This window comes from Desmodus rotundus, chromosome Y (genome assembly GCF_022682495.2).
Source record: "Desmodus rotundus isolate HL8 chromosome Y, HLdesRot8A.1, whole genome shotgun sequence".
Lineage (NCBI taxonomy): Eukaryota > Metazoa > Chordata > Mammalia > Chiroptera > Phyllostomidae > Desmodus > Desmodus rotundus.
The window spans coordinates 2,146,714-2,171,737 of record NC_092332.1 but is presented as its reverse complement, the minus strand read 5'-3'; the positions used below and the strand labels follow the sequence as shown (position 1 = coordinate 2,171,737).

Below are 25,024 nucleotides of genomic sequence, written 5' to 3'. Positions count from 1 at the left end.
TCAGGATGAACAGGTGGCAGCTGTCCGCAGCCCCGTCAGGCGGGACGGTGGTCCAGGGCCCACCACGAGTTTCTCCCGGCTGCTCTTGCTGACAAAGGGACACCGTACAGGTCTCTGAAGGAAGCCAGGTACGGCTGGGTGGCTTGGGTCAGCAGGGCGCTTCGGTCTGGGTTTTTTGTCTTGGAGAGGCACTCAAGTTGGGCAACCATCATCGGCCGCCCTAAAGAGAGGCACCTGGTGGGACCGGGTCTCCCTGTGGAAGGACAGAAGGAAGCATTCACGCAGCAGGCCCTTCGATGGCCCGGGCTACTGCAGAAAGCGGTCCAGCTTCTCCTGAATTCGGGCAAATGCGTCCCTGCCCATGTAGTCGATATGGCCTTCTTCCCATTTGCGCCGTTCCTCCTCGGGGCTCAGTTCCCTGGCCTTCTCTTCGATGGAAATCTCGGAAAGCGAGACGGCCAAGCCGACCTGGGGAACACAGTACAACAGGAGACAGGTTGGGAACCACCCACACGCAGCCCGATCTACCCACGCCCATCAGTTCTCAGAGGCGGGTATTAGATTCCCGGGGCCTACGTTTTTCTAAGTATTATGAAATGTAATTGCACATGTGTTTGGCTTTTGTTAAGAATTGTTTTTCGCCCTGGCTGGTGTGGCTCAGTGGGTTGAGCACCAGCCTGCAAACCAAAGAGTCACCGGTTTGATTCCCAGTCAGGGCACATGCGTAGGTTGTGGGCCAGATCCCCAGCAGGGGGCGCATGAGAGGCAACCACACATTGCTGTTTCTCTCCCTCTTTCTCCCTCCCTTCCTCTCTCTCTAAAAATAATTTTTTTAATCTTTATTTAAAAAATCCTGCTTTGGATCACCGTATATAATCAGACAATCAAGCAAATCTCACCCTTCGAACTATGAAAAATGAAGAAAACATTCACTTTACGTCAATAAAGCGTATCATATTTTGGACTTACTGCCAACCCTAATTAAGTAGGAACTTCAGTAGTGCCCTCTTTGCAACGGCAGGGTTGCTACGTCCCTCAGGAGAGACTGAATGGTTACACAAGGGAGCGAACGCACACACACTCACCTTGCTCCTATCAGGCGCTCCGATGAAAACAGTACACATGTGTGCTCTAAATGTTCGTCACCCAGGATTATAAAGAGACTTTCTAAAACGTGCACGTGTCGATGACAAATAATAATTGACACACGCACAGACACAAACAGACTCAGGTGCTCTGTGAGGCTACCGGACGCCCACGACCTAAATCGGCATCCCTGTCTCCGGTTATTTGCCACAGTGGCTTTAAAGTGTCTTCACAGAGGGTCTGCTCTCCATTTTCCCCTCCCAAACTCTGTTCCAACGCAGCCATCTAGTCCATCAAGTAAAACGCCAGCGCGAAGTCTTTTCCAGAATCGCTCCCAACTCAACCCCTCGCACACGTGGGCTCAGGGAGTTCCTGCTCATCAAAACGTTTAGGAATTAATGGGACTCGTCCCTCCCAATCCTCCCTGGCTCTCGGTACAAAACGGTGGTGACTGCATCGTCCACGGAGCAAGACGCCCGGAATGTCCAAGAAAAAAAAATGCCCTGACTTTCTACAACAGCATCACACGAAATCCCAAACTGGGGTCATCTGCCACATGGTGAACACGCAACGCAAGAGAAAGAATGTCAACGCAACCCAGTTGAGCAAACCGGTAACCGATCTGTCCTTCTGTGTCCTGGGGTTCACCACGCCCACGTCACCAGATCGCTTTGAGGGCCATCCCCTGGGAGTGGCCGGGCAGGCCTGCAGCTCAGCTGGAAGAGCCCGGAAGCATCTAAGGTTTCTCCCAGACCACTCTCAGGTGTCCTGCCCCGCGTCTCTACAGCTGGCTCATCGTGCGTAAGCTCAGAAACGGTAATGAACTCCCCTGAGCTCCCACACCTACCACGCCGCTGAGCCCTCCAAGACGGATGTGCCCAACGAGGCCAGTCCCCAGCCACGGTACCCACTCACAGCTCTGCATCCAGGGCTCGGAGCCACAAAATCGAGATTCAAGGGCTGGAGATGATGAAAGAGAAAACCCCCACGGGACACGTTCACCAGCACCCTCTCAGAAGAAACCCCAGCACCAAGAGCTCAGATGCCAAATCTGAACAGCGCCCTTGGCATTGTACTAGACGGACAAGAAAAGAGGGCAAAAAAGCGTTCACGCTGTCTGCCAGGCTTGACTCTGGGGAATGCTTCATGCAAACGACACTATGCACCCTGTCGCTGGTCTTTCCCCAAACAGACGTTGCTAGAGAGTGAATACTCAGTGTCTTCCTTCAATCTCCCAGGCGGACAGCTGACCTCTGTGGTGATGACATTGGGCGGAGGGGCCTGGGGGAGGTGATAAGGGTGGAGCTTCATAATGGGATCAGGGTCCCTTATAAAAGACACCGCACAATGCTCCGTCACCCCTTCCACCAGGTGAGGACACAGCGAGGAGACAGCCGTCTATGAACCAGAAAAGGGATCATCACCAGACACTGAGTCTGCTGCAGCCTTGATCTTGGACTTCCCACCTCCAGAAGGGTGGGACCTCAATATGTATTCCTTGACAGCCACCCAGGCTCCGACATTTTTGACACAACCGCTCGAATAGACGAAGACACGCATTCAGTACACGCTTCCGACACCCAGCTACAAAGCTACAGCTCCTATGACTTAAAGAGCAAATTGTGTTATTAAATCATTGTTGAAAAAAATATCAGCAGTGGCTCTCATTAAATGCATGCACGGAGAGAGGGAAGTTTATGAAGACATCACAGGTGTGAGGAAGGGTGAGGAAGGGTGAGGAAGGACTCTTATTCATCCTTAAAGAAGAAATTGCCGCATGCTTGGTTTGGACCAAGGATTCACCCCTAATTCTCCAGCTTTTAGAGAAGGAATCACTTCTGACCACGGATCTGTGAGTGTTGATTTCCAAGCTTGCTCTCTCTACAAGAAAACACAGCATCGCTCCTTAACTTCAATGAACTTCTGCCAGACAGCTTTGGAAGGGAGATAGGGTGTGATTATTCAGGACAGGAGAGAAACGGAGCCAGCCACCAGGCCAACGCTGGAGAGAAGACACCTGGACCAGAGGCCCGGGAGAGGCGGGCAGACTCTAGATTTCAACAAAGTGTGGCTGGAAATCGAGGTCACATAGCAGACAGCACCCAGCAGCAGGAGCCCTGAGTAAGCAAAGGACTGAATTGTCACCTCCAATGCATCCTGAGGGCTGGGGTCCCCGGGGACGTCCGCTGGGGGCTCCGGGCTTAGTTCTACAGGTGCCTCTGATGGGCCACCTCCTGTGTGAGCCGCTGGATGCTGGAGACATAACAGGAACCGTTAGTCTGGGGTGGGTCTCAGAGAACTGCCGTGTAAACCAAACTGGCAGAAAACTCTTCCCGGTGAGAACGAGAGATGATGAACAGGTCCCACGGGCGGCCTTTCTGCTCTGTCTACAAGGGCTGAGATCCCGGCTTCTCTCGAGCACAGGCATGCCTGACACAGGATGGGAGGCTATGAGTTTGGGGGGCCGGGATCGACAGCAACTGTCAGAGACAAGTTCCGTTGGCTCCCAGCGAGTGCCTACGGGACAGTTTGCTAAGACAGCCTGTCCGCCAGAGGAAGGAACTCTCTCTCCTTGCGATGTTCCATGGACAGGTCATTTTTAACTAAGAAGAGTCTGTCTGGCTTCAACCTTCAGAGGACACAGATAAAAGAAGGTAGATTTAGGAAAACAGCCAGGGACATCGATCCTTGTGAAATACGATCCATGTCAAGCCTGGTTCTGGAGTCCTACTGATTTTTCTTTTCTAACGAAGGGATACGGATCTGCCACACTGATGCTCTGCTTTCTTTTCTAACTCTTCCCAAACATGGAAGAGAAAGGCCGAATGGCCCGGGACACACGGGAAGGGTGCGGTGGGTATCTGAGAAGAAAAACAGCTGCCTTCTGCACCTGCACAGTGAAGAGACTAATCTCAATACCTTGTTGCCCTGGCTGGGGTGGCTCAGTGGACTGAGCGCAGCCTGTGAACCAAAGGGTCACCGGTTCGATTCCCAGTCAGGGCACATGTCTGGGTTGCAGGCCAGGTCCCCAGTAGGGGGCGCACAAGAGGCAACCACACATGATGTTTCTCTCCCGCTCTTTTTCTTTCCCTTCCCCTCTGTCTAAAAATTTTTAAAAAGAAAGAAAGGTCACAGGATGCAGACGAAAACCACAGGGCATATTCCTTCACAGTCGGAGGACACAGACAGGCTGAGATGACAAGACCGCCCCCAGACAGACGGGCACCCGTGAGTGTTTACAGGTGGGGTACCGAGGGGCCTGGGGTCTGTGTGATGTCGGTGGAGCCGGGGCAAGGTGCTGAGACCAGGTCGGACGTCACTCCCATGGAAGCCTCGGCATCAGGCTCGCTTATCATCTGTTATAAGAAAAATAACAAAAGCACGTTAGCCAAGCCTTCAGGCAAAGGGGTGCAGCTTCCCTGAAGACACCCTGCTATTTCTCCTCCTCCAGGAAGAAAACTGGGGAAGACAAGGAAGACATGGAGGGCAGAGTGCCGGGTTAGCATCTTTGTTTGGGGCGCACACAGGACACCGCTTCCTGATGTCCCCCTGGTGGGGGAGACACAGCACAGGGGACGAATTCTTACCCCCGGCGCTGACAGCACACACATCCACTCACTGAAAGCACGCGGAGGACCCTGACACAGCCGTCTGCTCCAGCAGCGTGAGGAGAAGAGGAAGGACATGTGGACACCAGACGGATTTAAGTCTGGGCTCGTCCAGGATGCACGGCATTGCATGGGTGTGGGGCCTGTCTGCTCTGTGGTGGTATAAATGGGTTTCCTTGTTGCCCTCACCTCCCTGCTCCTGGATTCAGGCTGCGGCTTCCTGACGTCGGAAGCCGGCTTTCAAGTGATTCGGAGAACACAGTGTGTGTGTGCACGAGAGAGAGAGAGAGAGAGAGAGAGAGAGAGAGAGAGAGAGAGAGAGAGAGCAGGCAAAGGAGGCAAAATGTAAACACCTAACACAGGTGGGCGAAGGACATATACATACAGCTGTCCGTTACGTTACTTTTCCACCGTCTTGTTGGACGTTTTTCCAAACAGAAAAGTGTTAGAAGGAAGACAAGAATGTAACCACCGTTTGGTGCAAATTCAGCCTCTGGGGTAAGTGTGGCCAGTTCTGGGAGCCCACGTGTAAGGCGAGGGACTTTTGCAAACTGCACTCACTGTTCGGGGACTAGCGGTGTCCCTGCTTCATCCCCCTACGCAGCAGCGGCCTCAAGTTCAGGGTCCTCTTGAGAGAAAAGACTCAGGGACCAGGGAGGGTGCAGAGGATTCTTGGCTCAGAGGACAAAGGAGCTCAGACTCGGAAAGAGTCTGAGTCGGGGAAGAGAAAAGCCGGTGACAATGTCACGAAGCCAGATTCCTCGGGGAAGGAACATAAAATTGGCACAGAGACTCAAACGCAGGACCCGAACAGATACATGTAGAAGGAAATGAAAAAGAAGCCCCTCTCTGCACCATGGGCTACAATCTTGTGAAAGCTCGTGCTGCCGAAGGGGGTGGGAAGCTTCAATGCAAGAAGATGTTCGAGAAAGTGGGGCATCTGCATTTTCAGCAATTGGCGAAGCCACTTGGTTCCTATGAAGTTGCCCACCGAAATCAGCTAAACAGACTTGACCAACTACAGACACAAAATATAGAAGAAGCATGTGTATGGAATAAGGGCATCTGGCATCTGGTTTCACCTGGAGCCCACCGAGAACTACAGCTGGGAACCCGGTCAGACATTTCTGCAGCGGGGACCCCACAACGCTGAGGTGTACGCACAGGGGCCCTCCAAACACCACGAGGTCTTCCTAGGGATCCCCCGAGACAGGGACCAGAAATAGACCAGCTGCACAGCAATGAGAAAAACCGCATTTCACGCCAGCTCTGCCCGCGATGGGCAGACCACCTCTAGGGAAACTTCTTGCCCAAAACTAAACTAAAATAAAATAAACGCTCGCTGAATGAGGACAATGTGGTTCAGAGCTTCCAACTCCCACTGCAGTTCTGGGATTCTTCGATGGCCAGAAAGCATCAACGTAGGTTTTTTTTTTTATTTTTAGAATTTTATCAGAATACAGGAAGTGAGGAGTGAACATTGGAACCTCTGAGTAAGCATTTAAAACACAAAGTAACGGGAATGATAGGTAAATAGAGGCTGCAGAGGAATAAATAAAACTACATAATGAATCCAAAGAAAAACGAGAAAAGAGAGGAAGAAATATCCTTAAAACACGTAATAATGGAAAGCAAACCAAGAGACAGATTTAGCCATAAATATACCAGTAATTGCGTAAAATGGCAACAAAGTATCCAAGGGAAAGCCAGAAGTATTTGAGTGGATAAAAAGAAAAAGAAAACCCCATCCTAAGTTTGTTAAAAAGTAACATCCTAGGGCGTGGTGGGGTGAAAATAGAGACGACTGTACTTGGAAACAACAATAAAGAAGAAAAAGAAAAAAAGTAACATCTTAAACATAAGAACACAAGACAGATTGAGAGAAAAAATATATACAGAATAAGATATACCTAATGAATATTAACCAAAACAAAGCTTTAAGGCAATAAACTTCAGTCGAAATATTCTGTGACGATAAGATCAGTCTGCGAAGAACATACAGCAACTTTAAATTTGTTTGGCCAGTGGGTTTACTGAGGTATAATACGCATCCTATAAACTGACCACAGCTAAATCACACCATTCAGCACATTTTGAGGTACCCACGTGAGTGAACATCTATTTTTCCCTTAAAGTTTCCTCTGTTCTGTGTCCCGCTTTCCTGCGCCATCCCCCCGCCCCCCCGCAAAAACCACTCATCTGTCTCTCGCTGAAGATAACGTTGAACTTTCTATAATGTTACAGGAATGGAATCCTACGGGATGTAGTCATTGTCGGTTGCTTTGTGCCATGACTCCGCAGAACTGGCAAAGCCCGTTACTCATCTCCCTCGTGCTAATTAAACCCCCACCGAGAGACACCCCCATGCTCCTTGGGTCACGCACCCCTCTGAGAACACCCTCGGCACCATCTACTCAAGTTTTATCACTCACTTCATGTGGTTAAGGGTAAACGTGGGCATGCCCTGACCCAGCAGCCCCAGCGTGGGGACAAGCCCTCCAGAAATAGCTGCACAGGACAAGGAGAAGCCCACCAGCTGGCCCCTGGTGGTGATGTCGGGGTTAGTCCACACCCCAAAGAGTGCACCAACAGAAGGACTCACCCACAAATGGTGCCTGCACACGATTTGTGACATGCACCCCGAGAGAACGCACCAACTAGGGCTTCACTCAGCAAGATACAGGCACGTCATTAATATGCCCATTGAAAGAGACCAGGCTGGCCCTGGCTGGTGTGGCTCAGTGAATTGAGTGCTGGCCTCAGAATGAAAGGGTTCCCCGGTTCAATTCCCAGGCAGGGCACATGCCTGGGTTGCTGGTCAGGTCCCCAGTAGGGGGCGCATGAGAGGCAACCACACACTGACGTTTCTCTCCTTCTCGTCCTCCCTCCCTTCCTCTCTCTCTAAAAATAAATATACATTAAAAACAAGAAAAGTAAAAAAAAATAGACCCGACTCACAACTCTGCTGCAGGATTGAATTTCGTTGGCGGCGCTGAGGGGTGCACCCTAGTGAGTGATACTAGTTAATAAGACAACAGCTCCCGTTTCAGGCCCGGTTTCCCAGCGCTGCCTGGACCCCGTGTCCTCAGGACTAGAAAATTCCTGCACATGCCCAGAAGGCTCGGCAGCTCCGGGAACTTACAGAACAGGCCACACCAGACCACAACCCCCACCGCACCCTGCACCCACAGATAACATCGCTGCCAGCTGCAGCCTGTACAGCGGCAACCGAAACCTTGCTCCACAGTGGCCCCAACCGCCTAGACAAAGCTCCAAGCCCCCAGCCCTCGGGGCTGCCGCACCTGGGCGCACCAAGCCCCTCTCCCCTCCCGGAGTGAGAACCCACACTCTCCTCTCCGCCCCCTCTCCTCCTTGGGAATCTTTCTCCAACAAAAAGCTTTATTAAAAGTAAGACGCAAAAATGAAATAAAAAAGCATATTGTGAATCAAGGGCGGGCGGGGAACGAAAAGCAACAAAGAAAAATGAAGAAGTAAAAAATATATATATTCCCCCATCCCCTCCCCTAGCCCTGCACTGGGTTAAAAAGTTTTTTTTTTAAAGTGGGGAGAAGGGGAAGAAGCCAGAGTCGTAATGCAACAAGCGGCCAGTAGGTGGCAGCAGCATTGCATCATTAATTCCAAAGAGGCCCAGGAGCAGAAAGGACGAAATACTGAATATATCTCAGATCCTGTAAAAGCGTCTGGCCTGCATCGGTTTTACAGACTCCTCATAAAATATCCAAGCGACAGACATGTTTAAAAGCCCCCCGCCCTCACCCTCCTTCTTCACAGGACGCGTAGAGGGAGGGGGACCCGGGGGTAGCGGAATGCAGCGGCGGGGGAAGCAGGAAGTGTAAAGTAGTTTTTCCCGTATTCTGTCTTTTCGTCCACGTTTTAAGTATCTGTGTCCTGCCTGCAAGTGGGGCTCTCAGCTGCAGTCTCTGCTTCCTTCTCTAAAAGTGTTTACTTCACGTCCTGGCTTTCACTACCCCTGACCCTCTCTGGGCTCCGTGGGGGTCGGGGGGAGCAGGGTCCCTATCCTCCCCATTTAGTGGGATTTGCTTTGCAAAAAAAGCCCCCAAAGTGCTCTGCTCCCCCTCACCCCCAGCGCCTTCGGGGACCAGAGGCACGCCTTCCCCCTCCCCAACCCCTCCTGGGGTCACCGAACATTTTACAAGACAAGTCCCGAGCCAGCTTGCTTTTCAAGATGAGAAGGAGCCGCGATGGACACCTGAGCAGCTCAGGCCGGCCAGCGAGGCGGTCTTGCCCACGCAGACACCACACGGGAGGGTCCGAAATGAGAGCTTCTGAGAGCAAAGCCGGCCATGGCGGCAAGCAGGCATTGGCCTAGGGCAGAATCTTCCCTGACCAACGTCCTGTGTATTGTCTTTTTGCACCTGTGACAATAACACACCTTTGGAATGTCAGATAATGTCCCTTTGCCCCAAACCCCGGGGCCCAAGCTGAGACCACACATCCCCTCATTGCTATTGATAGCATGTTAATTGTTTAGTGCTAACTAGCCTGTGCCCGCCTGTGGGTACAAAGTGCGTGTCTACCATTTTACCTGTTATCCAATCGCAGAGGTGTCCCCACCTTGCTTCCTCCCACCTCCCTAATCAATCACTCACGGGTTTCATGCAATCCCCTTAGGCCTTTTCCCTGACTGTAACGTATAAAAACAAGGCGCAAAACTGCCATTTTCCAAAGTGTTTTCTCACACCGTCAAGGTCTTGCTTCCCAGCCATGGGCATCGGATTGGCTCCCATAAACTGATAAAAACTCTTAGATGTCTGGACCTTTCTTAAAAGGCCCATTTCTGCCTTCTGATTCCCACCGAGGGACTCCCACCTCAAAGCTCTGCTCTCCCCTGAAAACAGAACACTGATCGAAGTCACGAGTGTATCGCAAATGGTTTTCTGACGGATATTGGTGGTCTGCTCTTTGCTCTGCCCTGGCTCGGTCTGGTTTTTCTTCAACGTGTCCTTGCAGGCCTGGCTCCTAGCTGGGGAAGAGAGAGCAACTCTATACACAGCACAGGAGCTCAACCCCACATTCTTCGCATTCCTGGAGCTTCGACTTGCCCTATATTTAACTCCCAGCAGGCATTCCTGGGGCCAGACCCTGGGGGGCGGCGGAGGCGGTAGGGAGAAGAAATGAAAAACTAGAAAAAAAAAAGTTCGTTTCCTACCACCTCCGTCTCCCCTGTCCAAACGGGAGGGTCTTTCCTAATGGTGCGGCATGCGCTGAAATCACAACTCACAATCGATTAAAGTGCAAAGTTGCCTGAGCAAAATTGATTCCATATGCTTGTCAAGTACCGGGTGCCTTCCACAGGACCAACTGCTACAATGTAAACGCCGGGTGTTTGTAATCAGCAAGAAACAGACTTTGGAGAAGTATCTGAAACCCTGAGGCACACAGGACCTTCCTTCCACCCTGTCCCCAAAGCTATGCCCCCACCCGCCATGACCTCCTAACAGTTTTAGCAAGAATCTAAGGGACTTTGAACGTGAGGACTGAAAACGAGAAATCTTTCAACAGCACACATTCATCCAGTGTGTCTGCTCAGAAATCAGGGTGGAGAAGCAGCCGCCGCAGTGAACGTTTTGTTTTGCAAACGGGGTGTGCCTTTCCTTGTCCGAGGACAGAAATCTACAGCCTCCGTGGAAAAGGCAGGTGGGAGGAGATTAACCTGCGCGTGTCCTGTTCAAATTGGGGCTTTGGCCCGACCTTCCCACACGCAGGGCTGCTGACCAGCCGGGAGCCCAAAGCGTCCCCTTGCCAACCGCAAAGTTTCGGGGCTCCCCCATACCGAGATCAGAAGGAACACCTGTGCTTAGGTGTGTGTGTGAGATTCCTGGAACGAGTGGCCACACCCTGGGGACCCGAAGAGCTCCGCAAGTCAGACGCCCCAACCCTCGCGGGTCTCCCCGGGGTAACACCCAGGGGTCAGCAGCATTGTGGTCCTCGTGCAGGCTCCTGCAGCTGACTGGTCACCTCACCTTTTCCAGCGTCCGCAGCCAACAAAGCCACCAGCCTGGCGCCTACCCTCAGCTACCCTGGTCCCACCGCCTTCCTGCGCCCTCACCTCTCCCTCTTCCGAGCAGCCTTGGGATGGTACCGACCGCCACCTGGGCCATCGGGATCACCTCCCCCCGTCCCTGGTCCTTTGCTTCTTTCAAATGTACATTTCAGTGACAGGTGATGTGATAAGCAACGCCTCTCAGGTGTGCAACATAGAGATGACGCATCTGTCTCCCTCACAGACGATCAGCCAGCACAGGGCCCTGCAAAGCCCCTGTCCCCATGCAGGGGAGCATTTCTCGTTCGGCGGATGGGGACGCAGATATCTTGGGGCGCCCACTGCGGGATCTGCCACCGTCTCCAACTGCACAAAGCATCTGCAGCTTTGCCAGACCGCACGAGGGGACCCCATGTCTGATTGCCCACCACACCTGAGTGCGTGGCGTGCAGGTACTCACGTCTTCCGAATGGCCTCTTTCAGGTGAGGGTGGGGCCTCACTCACTACCAGGGGTGGCTCCACTGGGTCTTCACCAGGCCAAGGCGGGCTGGCCCCCGCCACGGAGTTTGCACACTGCGCTTCGGCACCAGGTGCCACGGGCGCACACGGCCCCTCCGTGCCGCCGACACAAGCCTGCACGGAAAATGGGGCACACTTAGTAGGCGGGTCTGACCTGTTTTCAACTCTCGGGCGGCCAAGACCCACCCCATTCTCTGTGCGGCCAGCGCTACCACCTGTTCAACGTAAGCTCACCCCAGGAACGCTGCCGTTGTGGAAGGCACCCCCAAAACCCACATGTAACCTGAGCAGGCCTCATCCACAGCCAGGAGCTCTGAAAGGAAGAGCATGAGATGCCACCCTCTGGCCGTCGATGCAGGGTAGCCCCACGGCTGAAGGACTCCTGGCAATGAGACCACTCACAAAGTCACCCGTGACGAAACACACAGGTGCCAGGTGGCCCCTGAGAAAGAAAGCCGCTGCCTCCCAGGTGACAAGGGCCCCCCAGCACACCTGTGAGCGGTGCAGACTGCACCTCTCCATGCTGTTCAAGCACAGCCCTCGGCCCACAGTGCCCAGCCGAAAACACAGACAAAAACGCATTCCTATTCACCCACGACCCAGCAGCAGAGAAAGGGCCCGTTCTGCTGGAAAAGCAGCCGGGAGATGCGCCACACAGGAAAACCGTAGGCCACCCCCCGCCCCGGCCCACGGGGAATTCTCTGCGAGTTCTCAAGCTATACATTTAGTTTCCGATACTCGTGTTCAGTAAATTTACAATAAAACAAATGCCCCTCTACCGGGAAGTCTGCTGGTTAAAAATTCATCAGGGGACATATTCCAGCGACCGAATTTCAAACGGCCTTTTGCCAGGTAAATGCATCCACCTTGGCAGCAGACTCTTCACGATCTAGAGCATGCAGGGTTGGCAATATATATATTATTTTTTCCCACCAAATAGGTGTCAACAAGTTTTAAAACTCCTCCTCATGAGCTCCCTTTGATTGCCATTTCAATGATGCCTCCTCGAACGACATGAGAATCAGTCACCTTTAGCCACTTATCCTTTGATGAAGCAGCTAATTTAAATAATTCATTTTTTCTGCATTATTCATGCACCAGTCCTGTACAAGGCTGCAGCATCTCTGCTCAATTAAGAGTCACTATTTTGAGTCCCAAAAGGTCACCTCTGCCTTTATTATCCTTCTGTCTGAAATACACTCTGGGGAGAGAGAAAGGGGCCACATTTGCCGGAAATACACTAGGTGTTGATGGTGGAGAGTTTCTGTCCGTTCCCAACTCTTGCTTTAGTTTTCAAAAGGTAATTTGATTTTTATTTTTTTCCCCTCACCCGAGGATGTGCTTTAAGAGACAGGAGAGGGAGGTAGAGAGAGAGGGAGAAAAATAGCCATCTGTTGCTTCCCATATGTGTCCGAACTGGGAATCGAACCTGCAACCTTTTGGAGAACGAGACAATGTTCCAACTGACTGAGCCACACTGGCCAGGGCTAGATACTTTTTAAATTAAAGGATAGTTGACATACAATGTTATGCCATTTTTCAGTGTACAGCACAGTGATTCAACATGGGTGTCCCTCACAGTGTAACCGTTATGATAACTGCAGGCGTCATCTGCCCGTGTGCAACATTGTTACAATATTCCTGACTCCACTCGCAACTGTTGCATTCCAGGGCACCGGCTGCCCGCCCTTACTGTGTGTGTGGCTGCCGCGTGCTCCTCCGCGTCCCGCACGCTTCCGTACAGAGGCAGGATGCTGCGGTGGAAGATGTCCCACCAGAGGTTGAGAAAGGACAGCTGGTACTGGTGGGCCGACTCGGACCCCTCCGCCGACACCGAGCCGGTCTGCGGGTTGTACTTGTAGTGCCACGGCTTGGCGGACCCCAGGAAGTGCACCACCTTTGCGCCAGAGCCGAACCTGAGGAGGAAACACACAGAGGTTCCCCGAGGGCCCCCAAGCAGACACGCACGAAAAGCCACCAACAGCCACGGGGCTCGTCCAAGACAGGTCTTACAGCTCATGGACTGAGTGGAATCACCACGACGTCCCCTCGCAGTTATTCAAGCAAAACCCAGAAGTGATGGCTTAAAGATAATGTTTTGGGGTTATTTCTTTATTATTTCTTCTTTTATTTTTAAAACATGATGGACGCTGGGAGCATTTCAGTTTGCAAATACCGGGAAATGTAACTGTAACCCATGGGGAACATCCCCCAAACTGGAAACAGTAAATGAAGGGTTTTATAAACACAGATGCTATAGGAGGCAAGCTCTTCATCTTCTCAAAACAACAGGGGCAGAGCCAACGGTGAGTTTTGTAGTTCAGAAGGCAAGCTGCCCCTCAAAAGGACTGGCTTCTTTAACAAGTTTATCAGTTTCTCCCTGCTCAGCCTTTTTTTATTATATCCATTATCACCATGGCCAACACCCAGGGACATTTTTCTTTGTTTATTTTTTCCTTCGGTTAGTTATTTCTTATGGTTTTTTTTTTCATTCCATTTCCTCCAGCTCCTCCCCTGTGACAACCATTAGCTTGTTCTCTGTGTCTGAATTTGTTGCTATTTTTTTTTTGCTTGTTTGTTTATTTCTTTTTGAGATTCCGCATGTAAGTGGAATCATACGGTATTTGTCTTTCTCTGGCTGGCTTATTTCACTGGGCATATTACCCTCTAGGTCCAGGCATTACCTTTATTGGTACAGAGGGTAAGAGTTCCTTCCTTTTTCATGGCTGAGTAATATTCCATTGTATGTATGTACCGCATGTTCTTTACCCACTTGTCTTACTGATGCCCAGCAGCTTGCTTCCACATCTTGGCTACTTTAAATAATACGCCCGTGAACATACGGTGCACACGTCTTTTCAAAACAGTGCTTTTGTTTCCTGCGCACAAACATCCAGAAGTGGAAATGCTAGCTTGTATGACAGCTCCACTTTTAACCGTTTGAGGAACCTCCCTGCGGTTTTCCACAGTGGCTGCACCGGGCTGCGTTCCCACCCAAGGTTCCCCCCAGCACCTTAATAAACACCTTTTTCCCCCTGTAATTGCCTTCCGATGAAATGGCAATACCACGTTTGCTCTGCATCTGCCTGCCTTCCCCGTGTGCTTTGTACGTTAAAAAGGGTCCAAGGTTTTCACGCCCAAAGCACGCCTGCTCCCTGGCGGGGGTTGTTGCTCATGTGTGCCCCACACTGACTCACGTGCCAGATTCTTTTCAGATTCCCCATGTTCCCTTACGACGAGGTGGCCCGCCGCAGCTGAGCTCAACCGCCTTGGCCCCAGGACTGCCTGCCGTTCTTAAAAATCACGGAGGACCAACAGCTGTGTCCTGGAGGACTCCATCCAGACAGATGCACCACACCAGAAAGGGAACCCACACAATTATTTGTGTCACTTGTCTCCGTAGAGGTGCACAGGAGCTACGCGGAACCCCCAGGGGTTCCCCGGGCAACGCTTTGGGAACCGAGGACACAGGGGTGGGGGGTGGGAGGCAGGCACTCACTGTTTGAAGGCGGGGCTGTAGGTGTACGCCGAGTTGCTGCTCAGGTTATAGATGAAAGGCAGGTGCTTGTGGATGTCTGCAGTCGGCCAGCTGCTGAAGAAACTGTTCAGCACGCCTTGGTCGGCCCCTAACAGACACGCACGGACGTTAACGGGTGCGGGACCCAGGCATTCGACGCAGGGCAGGGCGGGTCTGAAGGGCACTCAAGGTCGGCACCTCCATGTCCCTGCTTCCGCCTGCTGAAGCGTGACCATGGTCTCCAGGGAGGGCTCTAACCCTTGGCGTTCATTTGTTAATACCATTCATACTCTGAAGCAAATACCACGAACCCGTACCACTAATAGCAAACCACTATTTTAACAATGCACATTCTCTCCAAAATTCTCCTCCGATCGGCCAAAGGACTAACAACAAAATTGCCAACCGTCTTCAAAATTCCCCACTCCACCCACGACAAATTCTATCTTGTAGTGACGATGCTTTTCCCACCCTTTTCGTGAATTCCTCCTTCTTATCGATATGCCATATTTTTTTCCACTACCAAAGCTCTAGCAATTTTGCTGTCTGTTAATGCCCCTTCAGTCAAATGGTGGGCTCCTGGAGGGCTCGACTGAATTCTCCCCTTTCATTCCACAGCAAAGGGTGGCCAGCTGAAGTCTGCACCACTTTTTATAAATAAAGTTTTATTGAGACACAGCCACGCACATTTGGTGGCTAGTTTCAGTGGGCAAGTGCGGACTTAAATATTTCCAACAGACGTCGCTAAACTATGTGCAACCTGGCCCCGTGGAGAAAGGTTTGCCGACCTCTTCTGCACGATCGGGAGTGGGGGGTCACTCCTTCTACGGACACAAGATATGTTCGGTGGGTTTCGCCACCTACCGTCAAAGCTGCCGTGCTCCGTGGCGTGCCTCAGCAGCAGGCTGTGCGTCTCCAGGGACGGCTGGAAGACGAAGACCCCGCTGTTGAAGCAATCCGGCCAGCCGGGGTCGGGGGCCGCTGACAACTCGTGCCTCTCAAAGAGCTCGTCCACGTTGGACAGCACCTGGCGGAAGGGAACGCGGGGACCTGTAGCCACGTGCCTCTCGGCTGCGGTTTGCAGCTGACAGATGCAGGGGAGGCTGGAGGATGGGCCAGACACTGTCGGGTGACGGGGGAAACAACCTGCACCTGAGTGACTTTTTTCTCTTAACCCTGTACAGTCCTGTGCGCCTAACATTTTGGCCAGTGAGGGACGCAGAATGTGACGATGGTCCCACAGAACTGGAAAATCCCTATCCTGTAGTGACATTGTACTCTCTGCAAAGGCATACAATGTGACATGTCACACACCATACCACATACGTGTTGGGGGTGATGCTGTGTTAACAAACCTGTCACCAGATGGATAAAACAAAAACAAAAACAAAAACAAACAGTAAGACATAGACTTATGCCCCGTGCACAATACTTGATACAGGCAAAAATGTTCCTGGTTTATGTATTTACTGTGCTACATTTTGACACTTAATTTAAAGTACATTGTTTCTCCTTCTGAAAAAACAAATTTGCTGGGAAACGGTATGCCCCACCACGAAGGGGTGGAGAGGACCGTGAGTCTCAGAGTGCTCTCCGTTTACCCCAAGTGATGGGGATACCGGTGTCTCTACAAGTAAATTAGTTTCTGAAGGTTCCACATGGTGTCCAGAACACTAACTGGGTAGCCTCTCCAGTGTGCTCAGTAAGACGGCGGACACTCAGCAACGGAAAGCTTTGTACGTGAATATAATGTAATCAGCTGCATTTGAGAGCTTGGCCACTAATGGTAGTTCCATGCAGCCCCTCTCGGCTTCCTCGATTGCGCTGCATTCGGGGAAAGAATTACTCTGCTTGTGTCTTTGTTCTCCTTTTCCTTTGGGCCTCCCTGCGTGTGCAGAGAACTACTTCTTCACCACCGCCTCAGAGTGACCGTACTCACCAGGGTGTCCGCGTCCAGGAACACACACTTGCTGTAGTGCGTGAGCGTCCAGCAGTGGAGCTTGGTCAGGGTGACGCCAAGCTCAGGCCTCCTGAGGAAGGCCAGGTGGACGTAGTCTGCGCTGTCTATCAGGTCCACGCTGACCACCTCATCGAACACCTCGGAGAGGATAAGCCTGGGAAAGACATTTGCCGAATACCAGGAGGACTGGATAGCGTTGAACTGGGAATATGTGCCTTCAACAGGACACCCCGCTGCTGCTCACTAACAGGGAATAGGAGTCTGAATCCCTCCCTCCACACTCTGTGCAGCCTTGGTAGCCTGGCTTTCTTTTTATTGTTTAATCCTCGCCCAAGGAGACACTCATTCATTTCAGGAAGAGAGAAAGGGAGAGAGAGACAGAGAAGCATCCATGTGAGAAGCATCGATCGGCTGCCTCGCCTATGCCTCCCGACTGGGGATCGAACCTGCAACGTTTTGGTGTACGGGATGATGCTCCATCCCACTGAGCCACCAGCTCAGGGCCTGGCTTTGTTTTCTTCCCATGGATGCCTTAGAGTTTTGCACACTTTTTCGCTCATGCTCAAAAAGCATGCAAACTTGAACAGCCTGGACAAACTGTTCAGAACTGTCTTAAGAGAGATTGAGTTGCGTTAGCGCTTAGGAAGGCACCTCTGTTTGCAGAATGGGTGGCAGTGAGCAGGTAGCAACCGACCGATGTTCGCTGCAATGTCTGCCAGTGTTTGCTTTCCGTATTCAGAACACAAGTTGTTAGTTGCGTATACATTGGAGAGTCAAATGGGGAAAGACCGTTTACCCTTTCTCAAAACGAAATGTGCCTCTCTTTCATGTATTGATTTTTGCTTAAATATTATTATTTCACCACAGCCTACAACATCTTGTGAGGATGAAAAATTAAGGAAGAGGTAGAAAAAGGCTAACAGCATGTCAAAAGGATATAAGGAACCAACCAGGAAGCTCCCAGTGGCCACAGCTGAAAGAATTTGATCAACAGCACCAATTAGGAGCCCGATATGGAAAATCAATATTCATGGGTCTGTACTGATATCAAAATTAAATGAGTAAGTAAATAAGGGAGAAGGGCAGGTATTCTTTACAGAAACATTCCAACTAATAAATGTCGAAGGAAGGAAGGAAACAGAAACTTACCAGCACTGCGGCAAACACCACAGTAATAACTTTTGCGGTCAAGATTCAGCGATGGACATTGAAAACCCACCGGTAAAGATTTTTGAGGAGAAACAGCGTGTTTAAAATGGGGTTTTAATCCATCCCCCTTGTTTACAATCATTGATATGTGTGAATTGAATCCTACAGGTTTGGTTACTTTTTCCTTTTAAAATTTATGATACTTTTGTCCTGGCTGGTGTGGCTCCGTGGACTGAGCACTGGCCTGCAGACCAAAGGTTGGCTGGTTCGATTCCCAGTCAGGGCACATGCCTGGGTTATGGGCCAGGTCCCCAGTAGGGGGTGCATGAGAGGCAACCACACATGATGTTTCTCTCCCTCCCTTCCCCCTCTTTCTAAAAATAAATAAATAAAATCTTTACAAAAATTTGATCATACTTTCTTCTTCTCTGTAATCCTTCCCCACCTCTCATTGTGAGACTTGTATTTTTTCTCTCCCTTTCCATGCATTTTATGTTAATGCCTTGAGAGTCATAAGTTTCGTCCTTCAGTGGCTCCCTCAAAGCTCCCCCAAATCATTTGGACCATCCCTGCAGGGACACACACTTCCTGAAACCGTGCTGCTTCCAACTAGGGTGCTGGCCGCCTGCCCTCGCCTCCTCCTCCACTCAGCGGGGGGAGCAAAATGCACACACTCCTAACCCCACGTGGCCCCAGAGGGCATCAAAGGCTCTCCACACACCCTACTCTCAGCCCACAAGCTTCAGGAAGTGGGTGCCTTGTCTGGGGTCCAGGAGGCAACCCCAAACCTCACCCTTCACATCACTAACTCCCATGGTTCTCTGCGTTCTTGCAGCCAGCCCACTTCCAGAGAGTTCGCTTTATGAGGAGCAAAGAAAGTAACATTCTATTGTCTCTTTCTGCCTCTTCAAAGGGACAGCTAAACCGAGGTGCCTTTGGTCAGCTGGTAGCACGCAGAAGGAATCCATGGGGCCCTGAGTGAATGAACGCCATTTACGAAAATCGGGCAGCACCTTCCCGTGCTTCCCTCCAAGTGGGGACCGTCCCGCACTCTGGGGTGACACGTTATCACTCTGTGGTAACTGGGCTGACGGGCTCGGGCATCTGTGCACATGATCGGATGAACGTGGACATGCAACGTCCTTATAGATCTCAGGATGATGCCATCATGGTCACCCCACAATTTCAAGCCACGCCATAGCAAGCCAGACCCCCAACCCCCGACGCTGACTTAGGTCTCGCCATGAGCCCTCAGCGGGTCCCGGGAAACAAGAGCCACGAGGGCAGGAAATAGCTTCTCTCTTGTTCGTGTCTCCCAGCACTTCCCTCTGCAGACGCTGAGTCCACCGCCTTGCGCGGTGACCACTTCGCCTGGCCGTGCGTTGTACCCGCTACGTCCCCTCCACCTTAGAATCTCCCCTGTCCTTCCTCAGACCCTCAATAGCCAAAGACCTCAGGACAACGCACTGGCTGTCACTGTGGGTGGTAAGTGGCAATGTGGAGCATTGAGAAACGATGACACCAGAGGAAACGGGAATCTTAGGTCTACCACTCCTACCCAAGGGGTCTTGGGAAAAAGGGGGGAAGACCAAAGCAACCCCAACACCCAACCCAAGAGGAGTCGAGAGCAGGCAATGAGTGAGCATGTGCAGGGAGTTCACAGTAGTGCCAAATGAACGTCCACCATCCACGTGGCCAGCACGCTGACCCAGCACTTCCAGCTCTGAGGAACCCAAGAATCTGGTCACCATGACAAACCTGTTGTTGATGCCTGCCGGGTTGCTACACCTGCCGTCCCTGGCCGAGCTCCCTGCATCCAGCCTTTCTCCTCACACCAATCAGGAGAGACACGGACCCGAGCTTTGTAGCTGCACTTGTGGTCAGCCAACCAGACACGTATGGGGAGCAGCCCAACCCAAGGACACGTGCGCAGGGGGATGCAGAGGTCTATTCTACGCGCTGGAAAACTCTGTGGAGCCCAGCGGGAAAGGAGGATGCACAGGCCTGAATCTTTCATGTAGTTCGTGGGGGCTGCTTCCCGAGCTCCCTGCGACCCCGAACGGACTTCCACATTTCCACTGTTGAAACAGCGAGCGCTCAGCACACACACTATCCTGTGTACGTGCTCCGACGTGGGGCGTACACCTGGATGGAGTCCTCTACTTGAATAATGCTTGAGGGTCCTTTCGGTAGAGGGTGAGGGTCCTTTAAGAGTCTTGATACGTATCTACAACATCGATCCTTCGTGCATGCCTGCATCCGCCCACCCATCCATCACCAATCCACCCATTCCATCCCGGCCAGTGGGCCAGGACCGCGGACAACGTCTGGGTGACCTTCCCTCTACAGGAGCAGCCAGCTGGGCACAGGTGTGTCTCCCAGTCTTACCTGAGCAGCCGAGACACCTGAGGCGTGACCAACACCACCAGCTTCCGGGTCGCCCTCTGGTTCCTCAGGGACTGGCCCAGAACCAGCGCCCCCTGGCAGTAGACATCATTGGTGGCCAGCGTGACGAATGCCTGGTCCGCCACTGTGGACACAGAGGACAAAGCCAGCAGTTACTTTCCGGGCACATCGCGTGGGACGGCGCCGGTGACGGGCGCGCCCCTTCCTCACTGAAGCTTCACGACTCACATACAGTGGCTGCTCAGTGCTCTCCAGTGTTCGCTGGTAAGAGTTCATGTATGAACTTCCATGTAAACACACCCACACCCACACTCGGGGAATACGAAGGAACCGTAGGCGTGAGGCTAAGTCAACCGGACTACAGCGAAAACTTCCGAGCTCTGGCCAAGTAGCTCGGTTGGTTACAATGACATATGCATACAGGGAGGTTGGGGGTTCGATCCCTGATGGGGCACATGGAAGAATCAACCCGTGAATGCATCAATCAACCCATCAGGCGTAAGTAAGTGAAACAACCATTGATCTCTCTCTCTCCCTCTTCCTCTCTCTCAAATCAATATATAAAAATAAACAAAATAAGTGCCCTGCGGCTAAGATAATGTGCATATACACTGCTACGGCTCTTTCTTTCCTTTCGCATCGAAGCCTCAAGAGTTCACCTCCGATATTTGAATCGTCCAAGGAAACGAAGAAGAAGATGCTGCAAGAACTGGACTATCTGATTTCCGATGAGGCTTCCCCCTGCCCAACTCGAAAGGATGGTGCTCTGTGATCTTTAAACCCTGCACAAACCCGTCCTTGGAAACACGGCAACCCCGAGGTATAGGAAGCCGAGGAGAGGAGGGGGAAGGAAAATACATTGTTTCCTTCACCAAAACTTCTCCGTTTCCTGTCTCCACAGGAGAGACTGGCCGGCACAGAGCACATGTAATCCACAGCAATGTTTTAACTCCAAGTGCACACTCGGGGCGTCAGCCGGTACAGGGACTCGCGAACACCGGATTCTGGGCCCCCGGCAGCTGGTTACCAGGACAGAGGTGACAGCAGGAAGAGAAATCGGTGCCTGGTGCAGGCGGCCGGGCGGTTGGATGACATTAAAATGCACAGCAGGCAGCACTCCCCGGAACACACAGAACTCAGTTGTCGAAGATCCGAGCGCCCCCCGCTGCAGGCCCCAGGCGCCTGGGGCCCGGCAGCCCTCGGAGCAGGCGGACAGACTCACGGACGGGCGAACTGTGACAAGCCGAGGCGGCTTCCGAGCTCTGTTTCCCTGCGGCTGACGCCTCGACAGGGACAGGCCATCAGAGTAAAATTCCCAAGCAAGCCTGTTCCAACAGGAGTCTGTCTGCATACTGTTGGTGGCTTGGGGTTTTGTTCGATTTTTTTTCTTTTTTCGCTTGAATTAAGACGTTATAAGCATTTCTGACATTTCCGCTGTGAGCGTCAAGTCTGCAACTCAAAACATTTCTAGCTATGACAATTTATGTATCATGTATTTATCCATGTACCTTCCGTCTATATATGTATGTGCTATTTATCACCTGCCTACCTATCACAGATCTTTCTATGTATCTACCACGCAGGATGCATCCATCCCCCATTTATCTAACAAGCATCATCTGTCTCTGCCTCCATGTAGCCGTTTACCTATCTGTCCCCTAAATAGGCAGCCGTGGACTTTTTTCAGCACCTGGCGGAAAACAGCACTGTGGTCCCTTTCTAGGAGAGCGCGGACCCGCGGTGGCCGAGGTGCTGGGGCAAAGACAAGGCCAAGGGCAGCGGGGAAGAGGTGCCACATCCCCCGGAAGGAGACAGACAGGGCTGGGTTATCCAGCAACTCAGCTGTCTGTGCTGACGATGGACCACGACTGCCCACGTTACGAATACAATGACGAGACCGCAGACCCAAGACTCAAAGGCACGCTCTTTAGCTTGGCCCCCAGGGGCTCGTACACAACGCCAGAAATCCATGACTAGGAGGAGCTCCATCCCAAATGCAAAGACAGATCAGTGCAGTTTCATCAAACGGAGGATGAAAATTATTGATATGGCCTTGCCTTGAAGACGGGGCCAATGACAGAGCAATTATCCAACTGTCCAAGGCCACTGCTTTGCCGGGACGCCTTTGCACCGGGCCTGGCACCGGGACGCAGCGTGGGAAGAAGGAAACAACCTTTCTCGTTGGGCTCCAAACCCAGGTGAAAAGGAAAAAAGACGAAAGAAAGATATGTTCCGTGGTGTCCGTGAGCTTCGTAACAAATCCGTGAGACATGTTTATTTCTCTGCGTGGCCTGGCCTCCACTCAAGGCATCTTCCAGCCGGCCCCTGCAATAACACCAGCAGCTTCCTCCTCGCCTCTGCCCTCCGCTGAAAGGTGGTTTTGTTTCCTGCAGCTGAGAACCTACGTGGCGTCTTGGGTACGGCACGTCCCGGGGCTGACAGAGGTGTGTCCACAGGTCCAGGGCTGAATGCCGCCATTCTGTGGGTCCCGCCGGCTTGGGGGGCAGCGTGGTTTTGCACTCCGGAGAGCTCCAGGTGCGCCGTGGAACAGAACCTCCTTTCTGCCCCCATGCTCTCAGGGAAACAGCCCTTCTTCCTCTGCCCCCCAAACGTCCCTTTCTACATCTAGACCGGAGGAACACCACACAGAAGCCGCTTGGAGACATATCACATTGCTCCCCTGGATCCAAAGCAACCTACTTTTAAAACAAAACAAAAAAAAAGCAAAAAACTGGTTGTACATGATCAGGTCTCAGCCAAGAGTGGGCCCGTCTCAAGGATGCAAACCGACCAATGTCACTCTCGGGTCCAAGTGCCAAGTGTAAGCCTCGGAAGTCAACTGTCCAAGTCCGACGTTCACAAAAATCCAAGGGCAGACACATAAAAATGAACTTGAGCCCTTGGGGACCAGACTTGGCCACAGACCCAAAGCCCTGCGCCCTCTGTCTGGAGTTGTCGGTCTGCGGAGCCTTTAACCGCAGATCTTTATCGGAATAACTACGTATGCGCGGGGGTCTGAACTCACAAGAACCCCAAGGCACTGCCTTCCCGGAGTTTGGGGGGCAGGAGCCCTCCCCATCCGTTTCCACTCCCTGAGAATCTGAGAGACTGCAACGCTTGGGCCAAGAAACTTGCCCACTGAAACCCCCAGAGCTCCTTTTTGCAGAAGGAGAATTGTGAACTCTGAATGCCCCGACCAGGCAGCAAAACGCCCCTCCCAACTGCTTGGAACGTGCACATCTCCGACCGCAACGGGCGCCGCCAGCCTCTCCAAACTTGGGAGGCGTTGGGGGAAGCAGACAATGGGAAACGAGGGGTTGGGGCTGGTTGTGGGGCAGCGCGGGGTTCTCCCCAGCGCAGAGTAATCTCTCGCGCGCCAGAAGGCAGGCTGAATGGAAGGGGCTTTCGCTCGTCCACTCACCCGGCATGGTCCGAGGCTCCGCGCGCCGTGGGCGCCGAGGGGCCGACGTGCGCCTGGACGCGCTGGGTGGACTCTCGCGCCCCCAGCCGGGCCTAGCAGCAGCAAAGTCTCCAGGGGACCCGCGCTGACTTCCAGGCCTGTGAGACACACCCGTAGATCAGCTGCAGCCCACTCCTAGCTCCGTGTCATCTGGCCTCCGCTGAACCCCGGCCGCCTCCGTGACCCCTGCACCCCACACCTCTTCCTCTGTCTGTCTGCCAGGCTCCCCTCACCCCTTATCCGTCCCGGAGCCATCCCTGTCTCCGCCTGGCGCTGCACTTCCTCCGGGCTCCCCAGTCCCGTACGGCCCGCTGCGTCCCGCCCCTCCGGCTCGCTCGGCACGCAGCGTCCCCCGGTTACCTCTTTCCGCTCGGGTCCACCTCTGCGCTCCCCGCCCCCGCACCTCACCGCCTCTCTGCACTCCGGCAGCCTCTGTGCGCTCGCCCCCTCCCGGGTCCCCAGCCGCGCCCACCAGGCTTCCACGCCCCCACACCACTGGGTCTCCAGCACCTTCTGCGCGCTCCCTCAGGCTGTAGCTCCGGGACGCTTGTGTCCCCAGCCCCACCACCTCCCCACCTCTCTCTGGCAGAGTGGCTCCACCAGCCCCGGGAGGCCCAGCGGACCGAGCACGGCGATTGGTCGCTCTCCGGAAGCACAGTCCCGCCTCTGCCCGGCCCCTCGGGCGCGGGTCTCCACCGCCCTGGCGCCCCCGCCCGCCGGGGCGATTCCAGCTGCCTGGGGGCCCCGCCCCAGCCCCGTCGCAGCCTCCTCCCAGTTGAATGCAGGAGTCCGCGATCTCTCCATTTGGACATTTAACCTTTAACCAGCCGGTCCTAAAGTAAATGTTTGCCATGAGCTCAAGGGCCTGGGCGCAAGGCCAGCGCGCAGTCCGCGTGGAGGCCACGGTGGACACCCGCCAGCCTGGGATCTGCATTCCATGATCTTGTTGAGGGAAGGAAAGAGGGGCGCACGGACGCGCGCGCGCAGCGCTGCGGGAGTGGCTAAATGCAGGAACAACGGCTGTTTGATGAAGTGAGTGAACGCATGATTCCACGCTTACAGGAGTCAGGGAATGGATGCGCGCCCATGTGGCTGGTGGGTTGAATGCGTGCATGCGGCGCTGTGCGCGTGAATGGGTGAGTGACAAATGCGTGGATGAAGGAGGAAGTAGGAGAATAAATCCTGAACAGTGAGTCCCTGGCCTAGAGCGCGGTGAGTGGAAGGCACAAATGCGTAAATGAGCCAAGGGGCTCACGCGTGCACCAGCGAGGGGAGGAATGCGTCAACGCATTC

General features: G+C 52.9%; 1 protein-coding gene across 7 annotated transcripts; it reads right to left on the bottom strand.

The window, feature by feature from the left end:
• Window positions 1-39: 39 nt before the first annotated feature.
• Window positions 40-24,483, bottom strand: LOC112313313 (glycogenin-2). Of its 7 annotated transcripts, none has more exons than XM_053917129.2 (11): window positions 24,355-24,483; window positions 23,693-23,829; window positions 20,254-20,395; window positions 16,696-16,870; window positions 15,621-15,783; window positions 14,739-14,865; window positions 12,933-13,155; window positions 11,180-11,353; window positions 4,338-4,442; window positions 3,232-3,339; window positions 40-468 (listed from the first exon to the last, which is right to left on the bottom strand). In XM_053917129.2, exons 2-11 carry the CDS (start codon window positions 23,697-23,699, stop codon window positions 307-309), a joined length of 1,386 nt encoding a protein of 461 aa, XP_053773104.2. In that variant the 5' UTR covers window positions 23,700-23,829; window positions 24,355-24,483; the 3' UTR covers window positions 40-306. The 7 variants fall into 7 exon arrangements, with proteins under 7 accessions (XP_053773104.2, XP_071076460.1, XP_053773103.2 ...); XM_071220359.1 differs by having other exon boundaries at window positions 4,392-4,442; window positions 24,242-24,368; XM_053917128.2 differs by having other exon boundaries at window positions 41-468; window positions 24,242-24,368.
• Between the last annotated feature and the right edge of the window lie 541 nt (window positions 24,484-25,024).

Coding starts and splice junctions, on each gene's coding strand:
- LOC112313313 (XM_053917129.2), bottom strand. Junction 13,156..14,738: donor TACAGCCCCGCCTTCAAACA/GTGAGTGCCTGC, acceptor TTTCCTCCTCAG/GTTCGGCTCTGGCGCAAAGG. Junction 4,443..11,179: donor AAAGAGGCCATTCGGAAGAC/GTGAGTACCTGC, acceptor TTCTTATAACAG/ATGATAAGCGAGCCTGATGC.